This window comes from Ixodes scapularis, unplaced genomic scaffold, assembly GCF_016920785.2.
Source record: "Ixodes scapularis isolate PalLabHiFi unplaced genomic scaffold, ASM1692078v2 PGA_scaffold1__304_contigs__length_218370807, whole genome shotgun sequence".
In the NCBI taxonomy this organism is placed as follows: Eukaryota; Metazoa; Arthropoda; class Arachnida; order Ixodida; family Ixodidae; genus Ixodes; species Ixodes scapularis.
The window spans coordinates 49,699,894-49,716,016 of NW_024609846.1; the positions used below are offsets into that span (position 1 = coordinate 49,699,894).

At 48.8% G+C, this 16,123-nt stretch overlaps 1 protein-coding gene across 1 annotated transcript in view; it reads right to left on the reverse strand.

Annotated features, from left to right (window-relative positions):
- Nucleotides 1-15,131: 15,131 nt before the first annotated feature.
- LOC121836065 (SEC14-like protein 2) overlaps nt 15,132-16,123 on the reverse strand; it is a 33,776-nt gene continuing 32,784 nt past the window's right edge. Inside the window, exon 12 of the mRNA XM_042290724.1 lies at nt 15,132-15,347. Coding sequence (XP_042146658.1) covers nt 15,253-15,347 — 95 coding nt within the window. The 3' untranslated portion in view covers nt 15,132-15,252. The remainder of the gene's footprint in view (nt 15,348-16,123) is intronic.

Here is a 16,123-nt window from a genome sequence, read left to right on the forward strand (position 1 = left end):
TTTCAACAACTTGGGGGTAGACTATTTGTATGTTTCTAACGATCATCAAGGAAAATATTCAAATATTTTGTTTACAACGATTGGAAACGCACGACGCCGCTGCTTTTTAAATGAAAAATAAATTAAAGTCAGGAAGTTTTTAGCGAATCACTGGTCTATTAAAGAAACTGCGACTTAAGGGCCGTGCCATCGGCACGTGGAGAAAAAAGACAGGATGCGCGGAGTAAAAGAGGCGCGCGGTCGGTGGGCAAGACGCTGGCACGAGCACCCGTCGTCCGATAAGAGAAGAAGAGACAGAACGACACTGGGAGTTCTAGTCCTTCGAAAAAGCAAGAAATGCACCATTTCGATATTGACTGTCTACGTTTATGACTTCCGAAAACGCGTCATATCCGATTTCCCTTATTTATTTTTTCCTTTTCTGTTTTTGTCACATGCGCAGTTACCAGGCCACCACGTTTGAGGATGATATCTAGGAAACATTTATTACAGTTGTTTTCAACGATAAAACAATTATCTTTCAATAGTCAATAGCCCTTCAAGGTCCGCAACATTCCTTATTTACCCATGATTCCCCTCGTTCTTACTTGCTTAGAAACACAGGTTCAGCTTTATCAGGTCAATTGCTACTTAGAAACCTTCAAACTAATATCCATTTTTTTTAACAAAAGTGTAACTTATGCACTAGATAGAAGGTCACAAACCTACTGCCCCCAAGTGAAATCTTACCAACCACTGGAGTTCATCCTTCTTTGTGGGATACATGTTTCAAACCGTCCATCCTGTTAGTTATAAAAATGTATTCAAACATCCCTGCTTTACAACACTGTTTTTAATGAAAAGCAGACTTCAGTCTTTTGATTTTATCGTTGAAAGAAAACACCTATTCTCATATTATAATGCATGAAAAATAATCAACGAGTGTAAAACTAAAAATGGATATTTAATGAGGCGAACGTGTGCTTATATTGTCACGGGTGGTGACCAAAATAAAAGGAAATAAACGGGAAGAAATAAACGTTTAATGTGGCGAACTTGTGCCAAAAAAATAAAGGGAGAACAAAGATAATAACAGAGCGTCGCGGGCGTCGAAGTCGGCGTAGCAGCACAGTCGAACGCTGGAGCGAAACTGACTCCGGCTTGCCTGCGGAGCCGCTTTTGTACACACGTTGGCTTCTGGAGCATTCGACGTAGAAGGTTCGACGCGTAGAAAATTCTGACCTCGAATCAGCTAGACGGTTCTCGATTTCACCAGAACATCACATTACAGTGTTAACAAAAATGCATAGCCGCGGCCAGGAATTGAACCCTGGCCCTTCGCGTGGGAGGCAAGCGCGATAACCGTTAGGCTACGGCCGCGCTGCCTACTTGGCGCGCGGCATTACTCCCCCCCTAAAAAGTGCATCGCCCCGATGCATTTCAAAACAAAACAAAGCACATAAAAAGAACGGTAAACTAAAGAGTCACTTGAAACACATAAGATTCACAGTCCTATCGAGCGTAGTACGGCTTCAGGCGCACGACGTGGACGACTTCAGGTCGTGGTGGGCGGCGTGATGATGTTCTTGTTCCGTCAGGCATCACCTCGTAGTTCAGCTCGCCGAGGCGACGAAGTACCTTGTACGGTCCAAAGTACCGTTTCAGCAGTTTCTCACTGAGGCCGCGGCGACGGATGGGCGTCCACACCCACACCCTGTCTCCGGGCTGGAAGTGAACGTCCCTGCGACGAAGGTTGTAGCGGCCCGCGTCGACGCGTTGCTGGTCTTGAATCATGATTCGGGCGAGCTGGCGGACTTCTTCGGCACGTTGAGCAACCGCCTGGGCGTAGTCGCTCTCATTGTCAGATGGCTCATGGGGCAGCATTGCGTCCAGCATGGTCGTTACCTTCCGACCATGTACCAACTGGAAAGGGGTGAATCCAGTGGTCTCCTGAACCGCCGTATTGTAGGCAAACGTGACGTAGGGCAACACCTCGTCCCACGTCTTGTGCTCTACGTCGACGTACATGGAGATCATATCGGCGATTGTCTTGTTGAGTCGCTCGGTCAGCCCGTTGGTCTGCGGGTGGTATGCAGTGGTTCGACGATGGCCGGTGCCACTGAGACGAAGGATCTCTTGCGTCAGCTGGGCCATGAACGAAGATCCGCGATCTGTAATCAGAACTTCGGGTGCGCCGTGCCGGAGGACGATGGACTCGATGAAAAACTTGGCGACTTCCACAGCAGTCCCTGAAGGAAGAGCTTTCGTTTCGGCGTACCGCGTGAGATAATCTGTGGCGACGATGATCCAGCGGTTCCCCGACGTCGAAGGCGGAAAAGGACCAAGTAGATCCATTCCGATCTGCTGGAAGGGTGTAGTTGGAGGAGAAATGGGCTGCAGAAGTCCGGCCGGCCTCGTCGGCGGTTTCTTGCGTCGCTGGCACTCGTGGCATGATCGTGTGTATAGGTGGACGGTCTTGGGGAGCTTCGGCCAGTAATACTTTTCACGAATACGGGCCAGTGTCCGGCTGTAACCAAGGTGTCCGGATGTCGGGTCGTCGTGGCAGGCTTGGAAGATCTCCTCTCGAAGGTCACTCGGGATTACCAGCAACCACGGTGTGTTGTTGTCGCCGAAGTTCTCTTTGTAGAGTACACCTTGTCGGATGGCGAAGGTCGGCAGTACTCGTGAGAAGACACGTGGCACGGTACTCCTGCCCCCTTCCAGGTGCTCGATTAATGCGCGCAGCTCAGGATCGTCCCGTTGACGTCGTGCCATATCGTCGGTGTTCACTGCTCCTAGGAAGCACTCGTCGTCATTGTCGTCGCTGCAGCCGGAAGGGGTTTCGACGGGGGCTCTGGACAGGCAGTCGGCGTCGCTGTGCTTGCGGCCTGACTTATAGACCACTGTCATGTTGAACTCTTGTAGTCGAAGACTCCATCGAGCGAGGCGTCCTGACGGGTCCTTCAGGTTCGCAAGCCAGCAGAGCGAGTGGTGGTCCGTGACTACACGGAACGGGCTCCCGTACAAGTACGGACGAAACTTCGTTATTGCCCAGACGACCGCAAGGCATTCTTTCTCAGTCGTGGAGTAATTTTTTTCCGCCTTGGACAATGTCCGACTTGCGTAGGCGATGACTCGCTCGATGCCTTCTTGCACTTGGACTAGTACTGCGCCCAGTCCCGCGTTACTTGCGTCCGTGTGAATTTCTGTTTCCGCATCCTGGTCGAAATGTCCAAGCACAGGAGGAGTCTGGAGTCGTCGTTTCAGTTCGTCGAATGCCTGCTGTTGCTCCTCGGCCCATTCGAACTTCTCGGCGTCCTTCGTGAGATTCGTAAGTGGTGCGGAAATCTTTGCGAAATCCCGAACGAAGCGTCGATAATAGGCACAAAGTCCAAGGAATCTTCGCACGGCCTTCTTATCTGTCGGCGCTGGAAATGCCGCGACGGCGCGAGTCTTCTCGGGGTCTGGGCGGACGCCTTCGTTACTAACCACGTGGCCAAGGAACTTCAGTTCGTCATAGGCGAACCGGCACTTTGACGGCTTGAGTGTGAGTCCGGCGGTCTGAATGGCTTGAAGAACAGCTCGGAGTCGTCTCAAGTGCTCGTCGAAGTCAGCTGAAAATACTACGACGTCGTCAAGGTAGACGAGACAACTCTGCCACTTCAGTCCTGCCAGTACGGTGTCCATGACACGCTGGAAAGTTGCTGGCGCCGTGCATAGTCCGAAGGGCATCACCTTGAACTCGTACAGCCCATCCGGCGTGACGAAAGCTGTCTTCTCTCGGTCCCGTTCGTCGACTTCGATCTGCCAGTAGCCGCTCTTCAGGTCCATCGATGAGAAGTATCGAGAGTGGCGCAGCCGGTCTAACGTGTCGTCGATGCGGGGAAGTGGGTAGACGTCTTTCTTCGTCACCGCGTTCAGCTGCCGGTAGTCCACGCAGAACCTAAGCGTTCCGTCCTTCTTCTTAACCAGCACGACTGGAGAGGCCCATGGACTGCTTGAAGCTTGGATGATGTCGTCATTCAGCATCTCTTGAACTTGCTGATGGATCACCTCCCTTTCCTTAGCGGAGACTCTGTACGGCGATCGATGCACAGGGCGCGCGTCGTCCTCGGTAACGATGCGGTGCTTGGCAACCGCGGTCTGGCGCACCTTCGACGACGTCGCAAAGCAGTCGCGGTATTCGGCGAGGAGGTTAACCAGCTGACGCCGTTTAGGGTCCGGAAGCTTAGGGTCAATGTCGAGCTGCGCTGGCGACGTACTGTCTTGCTGTGGCGGCGAGGATTCGTCAGTAATCGCGGTGATTTCGGCGGGGTTTCGGAGTTTCTCGACGTGGCCCACGGCTGCACCTTTCGTGAGGTGTTGCGTTTCGTTTCGGAAGTTCGTCACGTAGGCCACAGTCCGCCCATCCTGAAGTTCAGCTACTCCCCTTGCGACGCCTATGCCTCTTCCCAGGAGCAGTTGGAGGCTTCCCTCGAGAAGAACTTCGCCAGAGGAAGCTTCATCGATCCCGACAAGTACGAAAACACTCGACCGCGGTGGTAGGTTTACGTGGTTTGCGAGGACTCGGACCGTGGGTGACGTCGCTTGGGGTTCCTCCGCTGGTGGAGCAGGTTTTCGTAGCGTCAGCCGGTTTGTTCCGAGGTCGATGACGGCGCCATACTCGCAGAGAAAGTCCATTCCGAGGATAACGTCCCTCGAACAGTCATGCAAAACGACGAACTTGACAGGGCACGTTTCACCGTGGATCTCGACGCGAGCAGTGCATCTCCCGACTGGTGTGATGAGATGTCCTCCGGCGGTTCGTATTTGGGGTCCTTCCCACGGCGTCATGACTTTTCGAAGGCGGCGGGAGAGCCTCCCACTCAGGACTGAGTAGTCTGCTCCGGTGTCCACGAGTGCCGATGCGTCGTGGCCGTCGATGACGACGTTTAGGTTGTTGGACACCGTTGCAGGGGCGTCGTAGCGATGCGTGACGTCGGGAGAGTGGGAGCGCTCCGGCGTTCTTGGAGGCTCTTTACTCGGGTCGTCTTCGGCAACGGCACCTCCAGGCGTTGCCGCACTTAGTTTTCCCGACGGGATAGGGGGGACAGGCTGTCACGGCGCGACCGACGGAAAGGCGACGCGGAACGTCGGGGGGATGGAGAACGGGAACCTCGTAGTGCGGTGGGCGCTGGTGACGGAGGGCGACGGAGGTATTCTTCGATGTCCCTTGGTCGTTCTCCAAAACGAGGTCGACGGTCGTTTGGAGCGAATCCTCGCAGGCCGAGCTGGCGGTAGGGGCACCTCCGGTAAACGTGGTTAGCCTCCCCGCAGTGGAAGCACATCGGGCGTCCGTCATCCGTGCGCCACACGTCGGTCTTTCGAAGTCCACGCTGCTCTTGGCGCGGCGCGTACTGCGGCGAAGAGACCTCTCGTTGGGGTGCAGCTGGGTACTGCCGAGCAATAGGAGGCTGCGGACGACGAACAACGGCCGCATAGGTCACAGCTGGTAGTTCCGGTGCGGCGTCGGCGAGAACGTCTGGCTGGAGCGCTTGCTGGACCTCTTCTCGAACAATCTCGGCGATCGAGAGTGAAGCTGGACGTTCGGCGGCAGGCATCAGCTTCTTCAGTTCTTCACGGACGATGTCCCGGACTATTTCTCGGATCCCCGGAATATTGGGGCTGAGGGCGCAGCTTGACGGCGTGGGTGCAGCGACGGCAGGGGCTCGATGGAAGTGAGCGGCTCGTGCTTGCAGGGCCCGTTCAATGTTGGTCGCTTCTGTTACAAACGTCTCGACGGTGGTCGGCGGGTTGCGGACGAGGCCTCCGAAGATGTCATCTCGTACGCCTCGCATCAGGATCCGCAACTTCTTTTCGTCGGTGGCTTCAGGGTCGGCGCGAGTGACCAGGCGCAGGACATCCTCGACGAAACTCGTGATGGTCTCGTTTGCGCCCTGGGTTCTCATTCGAAGAAGGTCCTCGGCCCTCTCCCGTCGATACTGGTTTGTGAAAGTTCGCCTCAACTCATTCTTGCAGGCGGTCCACGAGATCAATGATGTCTCCCGATTCTCGAACCAGTGCCTGGCCGTTCCTTCCAGTGCGAAGTAAAGGTTCTGCAGGCGCTGGTCGTCCGTCCATCGGTTGTGCTGGGCCACCCGCTCGTACTGTTGAAGCCAGTCCTCGACGTCTTCGTGGGCGTCCCCGTGGAATGGCGTCGGAGTCCGGGGTGTGACTGGCAGGTAGATGAAGGCAGGAGCGGCCGGGGTCTGTGACTGCTGGCCGTCCATCGTCGGCTTCGTCGGCTGCTTGGTCCTGGGTGGCAGAAGTCCGTATTCCGGGTGCAGACCTTGGGTGCGGCGACTGGTCCGAGTTTCAGGTTCCGCGTCGAGTGGTGTTCTCACCGGGCTCGGAATCGGGCTTGCACTGCGGGCCCTGGGAGGGGAACGCTGCACGGGCATGCGCTACCCCGCACCTCCACCAAAATGTCACGGGTGGTGACCAAAATAAAAGGAAATAAACGGGAAGAAATAAACGTTTAATGTGGCGAACTTGTGCCAAAAAAATAAAGGGAGAACAAAGATAATAACAGAGCGTCGCGGGCGTCGAAGTCGGCGTAGCAGCACAGTCGAACGCTGGAGCGAAACTGACTCCGGCTTGCCTGCGGAGCCGCTTTTGTACACACGTTGGCTTCTGGAGCATTCGACGTAGAAGGTTCGACGCGTAGAAAATTCTGACCTCGAATCAGCTAGACGGTTCTCGATTTCACCAGAACATCACATTACAGTGTTAACAAAAATGCATAGCCGCGGCCAGGAATTGAACCCTGGCCCTTCGCGTGGGAGGCAAGCGCGATAACCGTTAGGCTACGGCCGCGCTGCCTACTTGGCGCGCGGCAATATTTATAAGTGTAAAACTAAAAATGGGTATTTAATGAGGAGAAGGTGTGCTTATATTTATAAACTAAAAAAGAAGGTATCAAGCATCCTGCGTCGGTGACGGAAGGATGGTCTACTCGAAGCAGCGCGTTACAGCTGATTTTATGCACGCGGTACGTTCAGCATTGTTCCGAATCAGAACATTCAGTGGCAGCCAAGAATGGGCTGGAACTTTCCAGAACGTAAAGAATACCCCAAAAATTAACAAAAAAACGGGCCCAGCGGAGTTAGAGTTCCGTTCCACGGCGTCTCAGCCGAGTCAGGTCCCAAGTCCACCACGGACGCGACATTATATATATAAAAAAAGACACTTTTCATATCTATAACACAAGTCACTATTTAGAAACTCAATACCAATCAAATGAGGGAAAGTAGATAATCACGATGGTAAAGTTAGAGCCTGGGATCGAAAGCAAGAAAACAAACACACAATGAAACTTACAAAATGGAATAAGCCTGAGGCCGTCTGAAACTCAGAAACGTTACTTTTCTTAAACACGTCCTATTATATACTGATTTCAAATACGTATCTGTTGGCGTTGGTGAAAACCATAAAATTAGCTAGTACAAGGCGTTGACGATAAAACGTTTGAGGCCTTCTACCTCTCCCTTTTGCTGTCTCAATCGCGGTGCGTGTGCGTGCATCGATATAACAGTAAGAGCGCAGGCGAGCTGGTGTGGCTTTACCATTTATTGAAATTACCCGAGACTGGGTTGAGAAAAATATGGAGCATCCAGCCGTCGACGAGGACGGCAAAGGGACAGGAAGAAAACGTCTTGAACACAACTAAAATGTTTATTCAGTTCTCTCTTTTATACACCACCACTCACAATGTCGCCAGCCCCCGTATACACAGACTCCGCTCTTTAAGGACACAGACTTCCTTTCACAAACTTAAACCGCAGACATGGGCACAAAAATGAAAAAAAAAAACACACACACACAGATATAGTTATACACGCCACACCTATCTTCATAAGGCGGAAGGAAAAGGGGGACATGAACAGTGGGACACACACCAGATCAACTTGCTGCAAACTAAACCGTTATCAGGCTGACAAACGCGGTCCCCATTATACCTTGCCTTCGTCTCCCCCTTTGAAAGAAAACAACAAAGACCAAACTTAAAGTCGCAGGAAGGCCTTGGATGCGCCACTAAGCTGCAGTGACGCCTGGCTTATACAATAACCCATCGTTTTTCTTCGGACTGTCTCTCTAACTACCATTTTCATGCCATTGAATTCCTTGTGTACGACTTCCGTTTCTGACCACTGAATCGTACAATTATTGCACTCCTGAGCATGTCTCGCTATTTCTGAGTTCGGAGCTTTGATTTTGACATTACGCTTGTCCCCTTATAATCTGTCGATTAGACAGCTGGAGGTTTGAACCACGTATTTCAATCCACACTTTAGAGGGATCTCATACACCACCCCAATCTTTTTTACTTTTCCCTGTGTGGTTTTTGGCACCCTTTCTTCTCAGTAAGAAAGGGGGAAATCCGTGCGAAACACAACGTCGACTCCGAAGTTCTTCGCACATCCCTTTATGTTGTGCGATATTTTATGAAAATAGGGCAGAACTACGTGCCTTTTCTTAGGTCTTTCATCCCTCCTGTCCTTTCTGTTGACTTTAGAGGCACTTGCCTGCTGATGTAGCCTTCCTTGTACCCCGCGCTACATAGTTATTCAAATTGCCCTTTCACTGAGTTTGCTAGATATTGAATGCAAGACCAGTTCAATGTGTTGATGACCAGTGACCTTACAACTCCCGCTTTCACAGTTTTCAAATGAAAACTTGTTCTTGGACGAACAAGTTTCGGATTGTTTTTTCCAAACTCCCAACAAAAAACTTCCCCTACATGAATCCGTAGGTTCATAACTTGTAAACCATCTTTCTCCGGTGCCTCCACAGTGAAACGTAATTGAGGAGCTGACTTTCTTATCAAACCTTGCACCGTTTTCGCTACTCCGTTCCAAAACGATCAGAATACAGTGTCACCGACATACCGCTTTGCCACATAGCTCTCCGAGGGTATTCTTTTCGGACCATTACCCATAGCAGAGTGTTTGTTTGTTTGTTTGTTGTTGTTGTTTTCTTATTGGGAGGGGGGGGGGGAGCTGTCCGCGATTTATGTTTGAAAAAGTAAGTCTGTGTCCTTGGACAGCGGAGGCTGTGTGCGGGTGCTGGCGACGTTAGGAGTGGAGGTATATAATGGTGAATTCCACTCGTAGATCTGGAGCGCTTTCCAAAATCCGCGAGGGAGGCAACATTCCGCTCCGTGGGACCCGCTCCGAATCGACGAGGGGAAGATAAACTTGCATTTTTGGAGCGACCTCCCCCACACACCCCCTCCCCACTCCTTCTCCCTCCGCCGCCGTACAAAATGGCCGCTGCTCGAACTTGACAAGCCCACCAACGCCTCAGCCGGCTGATCTTTCCAACGACTAGTGACGACTGTCACTGCTTAGCTGCAGGAGTAACACGCGACACAGGCCAGGCGAAATTATACGTACTGCGGCGCCCATGTCACAAATAACGAAGACGTCCGCGTTCGGCACCGTCACATACCTTTCGGCCGCCTCGAAGCGGCGGGGCACGGACATGCAGCGATTGCCAGCGGTGGAGTTCAGATTTGTAGTACGACTTTAATAAACACAGGTAACAAACCATCACTTGCGCGGTCGTTGCCTAACCACTTCTTGCTTTATTTCACGGGAAAACGCCGACGGAATGCAGTGTAAAAAGGTAAACAATCACTGGCTGCAGAATGAATAGGCCTAACCTTGCGTCTGCCTCCGGCTTTTCTGGTGTTCTTTTTCTTGTTCTTCCTTTCACGATCACAGACGTCAGCGCTTACGATTTGCCACGCTCCACATTCCCGGCTTTTTATCCCTGATCTACGCGAGGTAGAATACGTTCGAGCCGTCACAATCCAGAGTAAACAACCGACGCACCCGAACAGATCCAACTCCACGACCCGACCGGCCCGCCGATCTCTCCAACCTCGCCGCGCATGCGCACCGCCGATTTAGACGGAAATCACGTGGGCCGCTCTGTCAGCTTCCGGAGAGATCCGTGAAAACCCGCAGAGCAAGTTCGGCGGAGTTTGGGGCGCTCCGTGGAGCGGGCGCTGCCAGAGATCTACGAGCGGAAGATGACCAACTCGAGCCAGATCTGCGAGCGGAATATGCGCGCTCCAAATGGAGCGCTTTTGGAGCGCTCGAGATCTGCGAGCGGAATTCACCATAAGAGAGAGAACTGAGGATAGCTTTTAGGTGCGTTCGAGACGTTGTCTTCCTATCACTTTGCCTTTCTCTTCCCCGTTTTGATGCTTCATAGTTTTCTCGTGAAAGTCTTGAGTAATTTAAAGAAATCGTAAAGCTACACCCGCTCGCCTGCGCTCTCACTGTTATTTTGTTGATCGTACGTGAAGCAGGCTTACTTCCTTTTTTATATACATCTTCATTCTCATCGTGGTCTACTTTGCTGTATCAAGCTTTCGCTGCCCTTGACAAGTTAGGACGCCGGTTGGCGGAACTTGAATCCGAAGTTGCGTTTTTTGGCATGTTCACATGTGCATACGGAAGAAATTCGTCTTCATTCATCTATCGTCACCGGCAATTCCCTGGACCACCGAAAAGAAGATCTACAGAACGTGCTGGGACAGTACGTCACTAAGGATTTTGGAGATCCGCAACGCAAGTGACAGACTGTTGATTCTACTCCTCGGGATGGATTTTCGACGCTACAAGGGCTTTCAGCACTGGAGCAACGTCAGGAAGGCCCACTTCAACCGGCTTTGGGGTGCAAGGCGGAGACGCGTTTTGTACAGCATCAAGAGGCAGAACGCCCACTGCATCAGACTTGGTAATCTGTTACATTGAACGCGCAATTAGCAGGACAGTCGAGGACTCATTGATCGAACGCATGTAAATTACAGTCGTAGCGTATCGTTTGGTGATCTTGTCAACCCTTATGGAGTATCAGTGTCCCGGAAATCTGAGCAATTGTTGCGGAGGGGGCCTACATTTTCTTTAGGTATGAAGCCATCTAGACTTGATGTCGTTTCGTCAACTCAGTCGGTAGCGAGAATGGTCGGATATGAGGAAAAAGCAGCCTTCATGGATCAGGTGGTTTAACGGTTGGAACGAGTTATGGGCAGGAATTACACAAGAGAAAAAAGAAAATTCGGGCAGATAAAAGCGGTTAAAGAATAACTGAAAAGTAAGTCGTTCGTATTAGTGCAAACATACAAGAGTGGGAAGTTTGCGATCTTACCCCGGTCAGTGTTTGAGAACAAGGCAAAAGAAGCGCTGGGTTCCTTGTGTGAATCGGGAGGAGACATTCGGAAGTCAAGGAAATTTATTTGTGGGGTCCTGAAGGAGGATGATTTCAAGGGTATGGCCAAAAGAGTGAGGTGTTCAAGGCGCTCAACATCAAGCTTAAAGTTCTTCCTTAAAGACCATAAGCCGGAGCTTTCGTTTCGAACGGTTGTTGATGAGAATGGAACTTTGCAAAAAGTGGTGTCCAAGTTCCTTCAACAAGAGCTAGAGTTCGTTCCTCTCGGAAATTCACTGTCACTAAAAGACTCGAACGAATCGATTGGCTTCTTGGACGTTCACCATGGCTAACAGTGCTCGGTTTTATTATGAATAACTAAGGATTTATATTATTTGTGGGAGAGTAATTGACTAATGAAAAGAGTGAAGCCGACTCTAGAGCTCAATTTAGCGAAGTTCCAATTTGGATTGGGCATCGCTGTTGACAGGTTTTATTAAAATTTTGGATTTTTATCTGTGTTCTACGATTATAGAATATAGGGGCAAGATGTATGTTCAAGAACAAAAGGTGTGGATAGGTTCGTCTGTAGCTGGCAGAGATATATTTGAATTCGTTGCACTCTGCCGTGATTTATGGTCTGAAAAGAATACCCTCGCAGAGCTATGTGGTTTTGTCGATGACATTGTAGTGTGTTCGTTTCGGAACGGAGTAGTGGAAAGTCAGCGCTTGAATTGCGTTTTACTGTGAAGAAACTGGGGAAAGATGGATTGCAGTTTTCGGACTTACGCATTTATGTAGGAAAACGTTTGTGTTTTGGAGCATGGGAAAAACAATCCGAAACCTTTTCTTTCAAGACCAGGTTGTCATTCGAAAGCTGTGAAAGCAGGAATTGTAAGGTCACTGATCAACAACGGATTGAACAGGTCTTGCATCCATTATCTAGCAGACTCAGTGAAAGGGCAGTTTGAAAGACTATGTAGCGCGGGTTACAAGGAAGGCTACATCAGCAGGTAAGTGGCTCTAATGTCAAGAGAAAGGGTAGGAGGGGATGAAAGACCTGAAAAAAAGTACGCAGTTACGCCCTATTTTCATGAGATATCGCACATTGTAAAGGCATGTGCGAAGAAGCTTGGAGACGGTGTTGTGTTTGGCACGGACTTCAGGTGAGGTAACCTAACCCTCTTTCTTACAAAGAAGAAAGGGTGCCAAAAAGTACATAGTGCAAAGTCTGTTTAATGTCACAGTGGGGTGGTAAATAAAATAATCTCTGGAGTTTGAATTCAAAAACGTGGTTCAAACCTCCAGATTTCTAAACGACAGATTAACAAAGCACAAGCGTAATGTCAAATTCAAAGCTCCGAAATCTAAAATAGCGAGACATGCTCATCAGAAGTGAAAAAAGTGTTTGATATGTTTGATATGAACTTATCAAAATCAGAACTCAACACAAAATATTAATGGAAATCTTTCAGTTGAACTGATTTTGCTGTTTAGAAATTATTAAAAAAAAAGCGCAATTGTCAGTGAACAGCAGGCTTCAATGTCTATCACGCATTTACAGCCGCCTCACGCTGTCCCAACTCCAGTGTCCAAGTCAGCCACTGCTTATTCTCAGAAAACGCGGTCTGTGTTCCCTTCCCCTGAAATGTCAGTCTAAGGTCCCGCGGGCACAATCCGCTGCCGAAAACCCCTGCATTTTCGTTTCTAAGATTATAAATTGAGCTTCGAAGTCCCAAGCCGCTTTGGCTGTGCTCCCCGGCCAGCTTATCGCCTGCTGTCGAAAGTTATTCTTCAAACTGACAGCAAAGTTGGTGCTACAGTTGTTTGTTTTGTTTCAATCAGCTGCTGTTATTGCTTCCCTTATGTTTTCCCCTTACGCATTTGCTAGTATGAAGTCAAGTGAAAGAAGCCACATAGCTGGTTGACCCAGCCGGTACTTAGCTTTCACAGCGCTGTCAAGGATGAGCAGGGGCGAGGTCTCATTGGAGCTGTTTTGTGTGTGTATTGTGAGGTGGGCGTCTGTAGGCAGTAGCACCGACAAGCAAATGACGGTTTCGTGCGACAAGTTACAAAAAAAAAACAAAAAAAAACGAAAACAAAAACGCTGATTGGCTTCTGGGGGACAAAACGCAAGGACGTGGGGAGGAAAGGTGGGGTGGGGGGAGGGGGGGTCCGAGGGTGCAGATATGCACCGCGGTCACTCTGTCTACGGTACTACTCCCCACGGCCCCCACGCGACAGTTTTAGGGCCCATTAGTTTTCTGCTCTTTTGTGAGCTCGAAGCAGTCCCTTCGTTTTTCAAGAGGTCGAAGCCTGTTAATTGGCTTCATATAAAAAGCCGAATCCGCCAACTTGGCTAACCTTACGAACGAGTCCAGAAACAGGCTCTGGCTGGGCTCTTATGCTTTCCGTGAATTATTTTCCTTTCCCACGCCAACACTCTTTTCGCTAGCAAGCCCCCGTCTCATGTTGCCATGCTGAAAGCGCGAAGGCATGGTTCTTCTTCCACTCTTTTTTTTCCTTTGACTGGGCGGAAGAATTCTTACGAGTAATTTCTGTAACATGCTACAAAAAAGTAATGAGATTATATTACAAATTACATTTTCGAAAAAGTAACTGATTAGTTAGGAAGTTACAAGAAAAGTAATTAATTAAAAGTAATTCCGTTACAAGTAACAAATTACTTCCAAGTCTACCGAAGAGCGTGCTATAATACAGTTGCGCGCATCAAAGACAAAGAGAACTCTACGCCCTCGCGCGAGGCTACATCGTGTGTTACGCGAGTTGTGAACCCATGAATTGAGGGGGTACGAACTAGCGATTGATGTCTGTGCAGGTGGCAGGAGACGTCAAAAAAGTTGGAAAGAGTGAAACGGTGTAAAAGACAAAAAACAAATAAATACGAATAGCTTTCCCCTGCCAGGAAGAAGAAGAAAAACACGATGGAAGGCAACGGAAAGCCTATTCGGCGTTGTCTTAATTGATCTTTGTCTTTCATATATTTGTAAGTGCCTTACCCGTTTTTCTAGTGGTTCTAGTGACAGGTCATACAAAAATCGTGTTTACTTTACGGCTATTCTCCCCTTATTGATATTTTCTATTTTGCTGAACTTGCTGTCTTTATGCTGCTTAATGTTCTGGTCGTATTGCTCCAGTCACTGTATTATGGTCATATTTTTAAAAAGTGACGAGTAATTAAAGTAATCAGTTACCAATATTTTGTAACAAAATTACATTAACAAATTACTTTCGAAGAAATGTAACGTGTCGATTACAAAATTACTTCAAAAAGTAACGGACTACAAGTAATTAGTTACTTGTAACGGATTACTTCACAAGTCTGCCAACGACCATCTGCTGACAGAGCCGATGCTCTACCTCGAGCCACTTCCTTAAATAGAGTCCCCTCCCGAGAAACGAGGCATCCAGAGGAAACTTCGCGTATCGGTAATGTCCAAGATCATGCGCCGAGCATGGCTTTCGAGATTGTTGGAATGCTTAGTGAAGCTCGGTCGGCGTTGGGCGTTTAAAATTTCAGAAATGTTTGTCTCATTTTTAATTGAAAAAATTTCCCAGATCGAAACTTTTCAAAGTAATATGCGCTGCAAAAACACTTCTGATCGGTGCTCTTTTTTGCAGAGTTCTTCTTTATGTCGGATTATTTTTTATCTACCCCAAGCACCGTGCATGCACGCGCCTGAATGGGGAGTTAGCACAATCTCCTTAGATTTATAAATTTTACCTCCATCGTTTTTCAACTCGAGCAGAGCCTTTGGGTCGAGTGACCAAGCAGATGTAATTGCAAGCCTGCGAAAGTTACCTTTCACGCGCCTTTAGCACGCACTGACACCGATAGGGTTCTAGTCCGGACGCCATGGTGGTAGATGTATACACAGCATGTCTCTAGGCTGCCTTGTTATGAAAGTAACCAATATCAATAATAACCTGATTCAAAAGTCATTTAATTACGTAAGTACAAGCATGAAGTACTCCAAAGAGTGTTTATAATATTCTAGTTTGATTTGATGTAGTGTTTTGGCAAAAGAAAAAATATAATAATCATCAGCTTCCTCAGGCCAGGACTTCGTCAGAGCTTTTGACTTGGAAAACGTAGGAAAGCTGCTTCTTGGCAAACCAGCTATGGCTGTTGTCAAACCTAAATATGTCTGAAAAAAAAAATACACGTAGTTTCAAACTGTTATATTCTTAGCACAGCTTCACCTTACGACAAAGAGGCTTTGCCCGCCCCAATCATCTTGTGATTAGGGGGCGGTCAATCAGGTACCACTGACCCGCACGTTCTGCAATCACTTTTTGAATGGAATAAATGCACTGCATTATCAGACAAATGTAAGCTCAATCAAAGTCAAGAGGCAATACAAATGCCTCTCATTTGTATTCTTTTATCCGGAATATAATATAGAACCGGTGTTTAGTAATCCAAACTTGTCGTACCTGGGTCGAAACTGAAAAAGAAGTCATTGAAGGCTGCCAATGAAAACGTGCATGCCTTAGGTAAGCAATTAAAAAACCCAAGCAAGACCCTTCACGCGGAGGCGGTGTGAACCGTTTCTGCGTGTGTTTTCGTGATGTCGCGCCGTTAACAAATAAATGTCGCATTTTTATTTGCTTTAATTACTCTTGTCAGAACTCAAACGCTCACTATGTTTGAGTGCTCTAGGCGTTGCCAAAAAAGTAACGAAATACGTTTTTCGGTATTTGCAAATAAAAGGAACGCGTTTCAGACCTACGTTACCTCAAATTAAAAGGAACGGATTACCGTTACCCTTCTCAATACAAATAAGGCACGTTACTGTTGTGTTACTTTTGATTAATGAATAAAGCCTTTTACTGCCTGAGCGCCATATTTCAAGAAGCATTATATCCAACGAAAATACCCTTATTATTTTTATGATTCTGATTTTGAAGGTATGTGGGATGA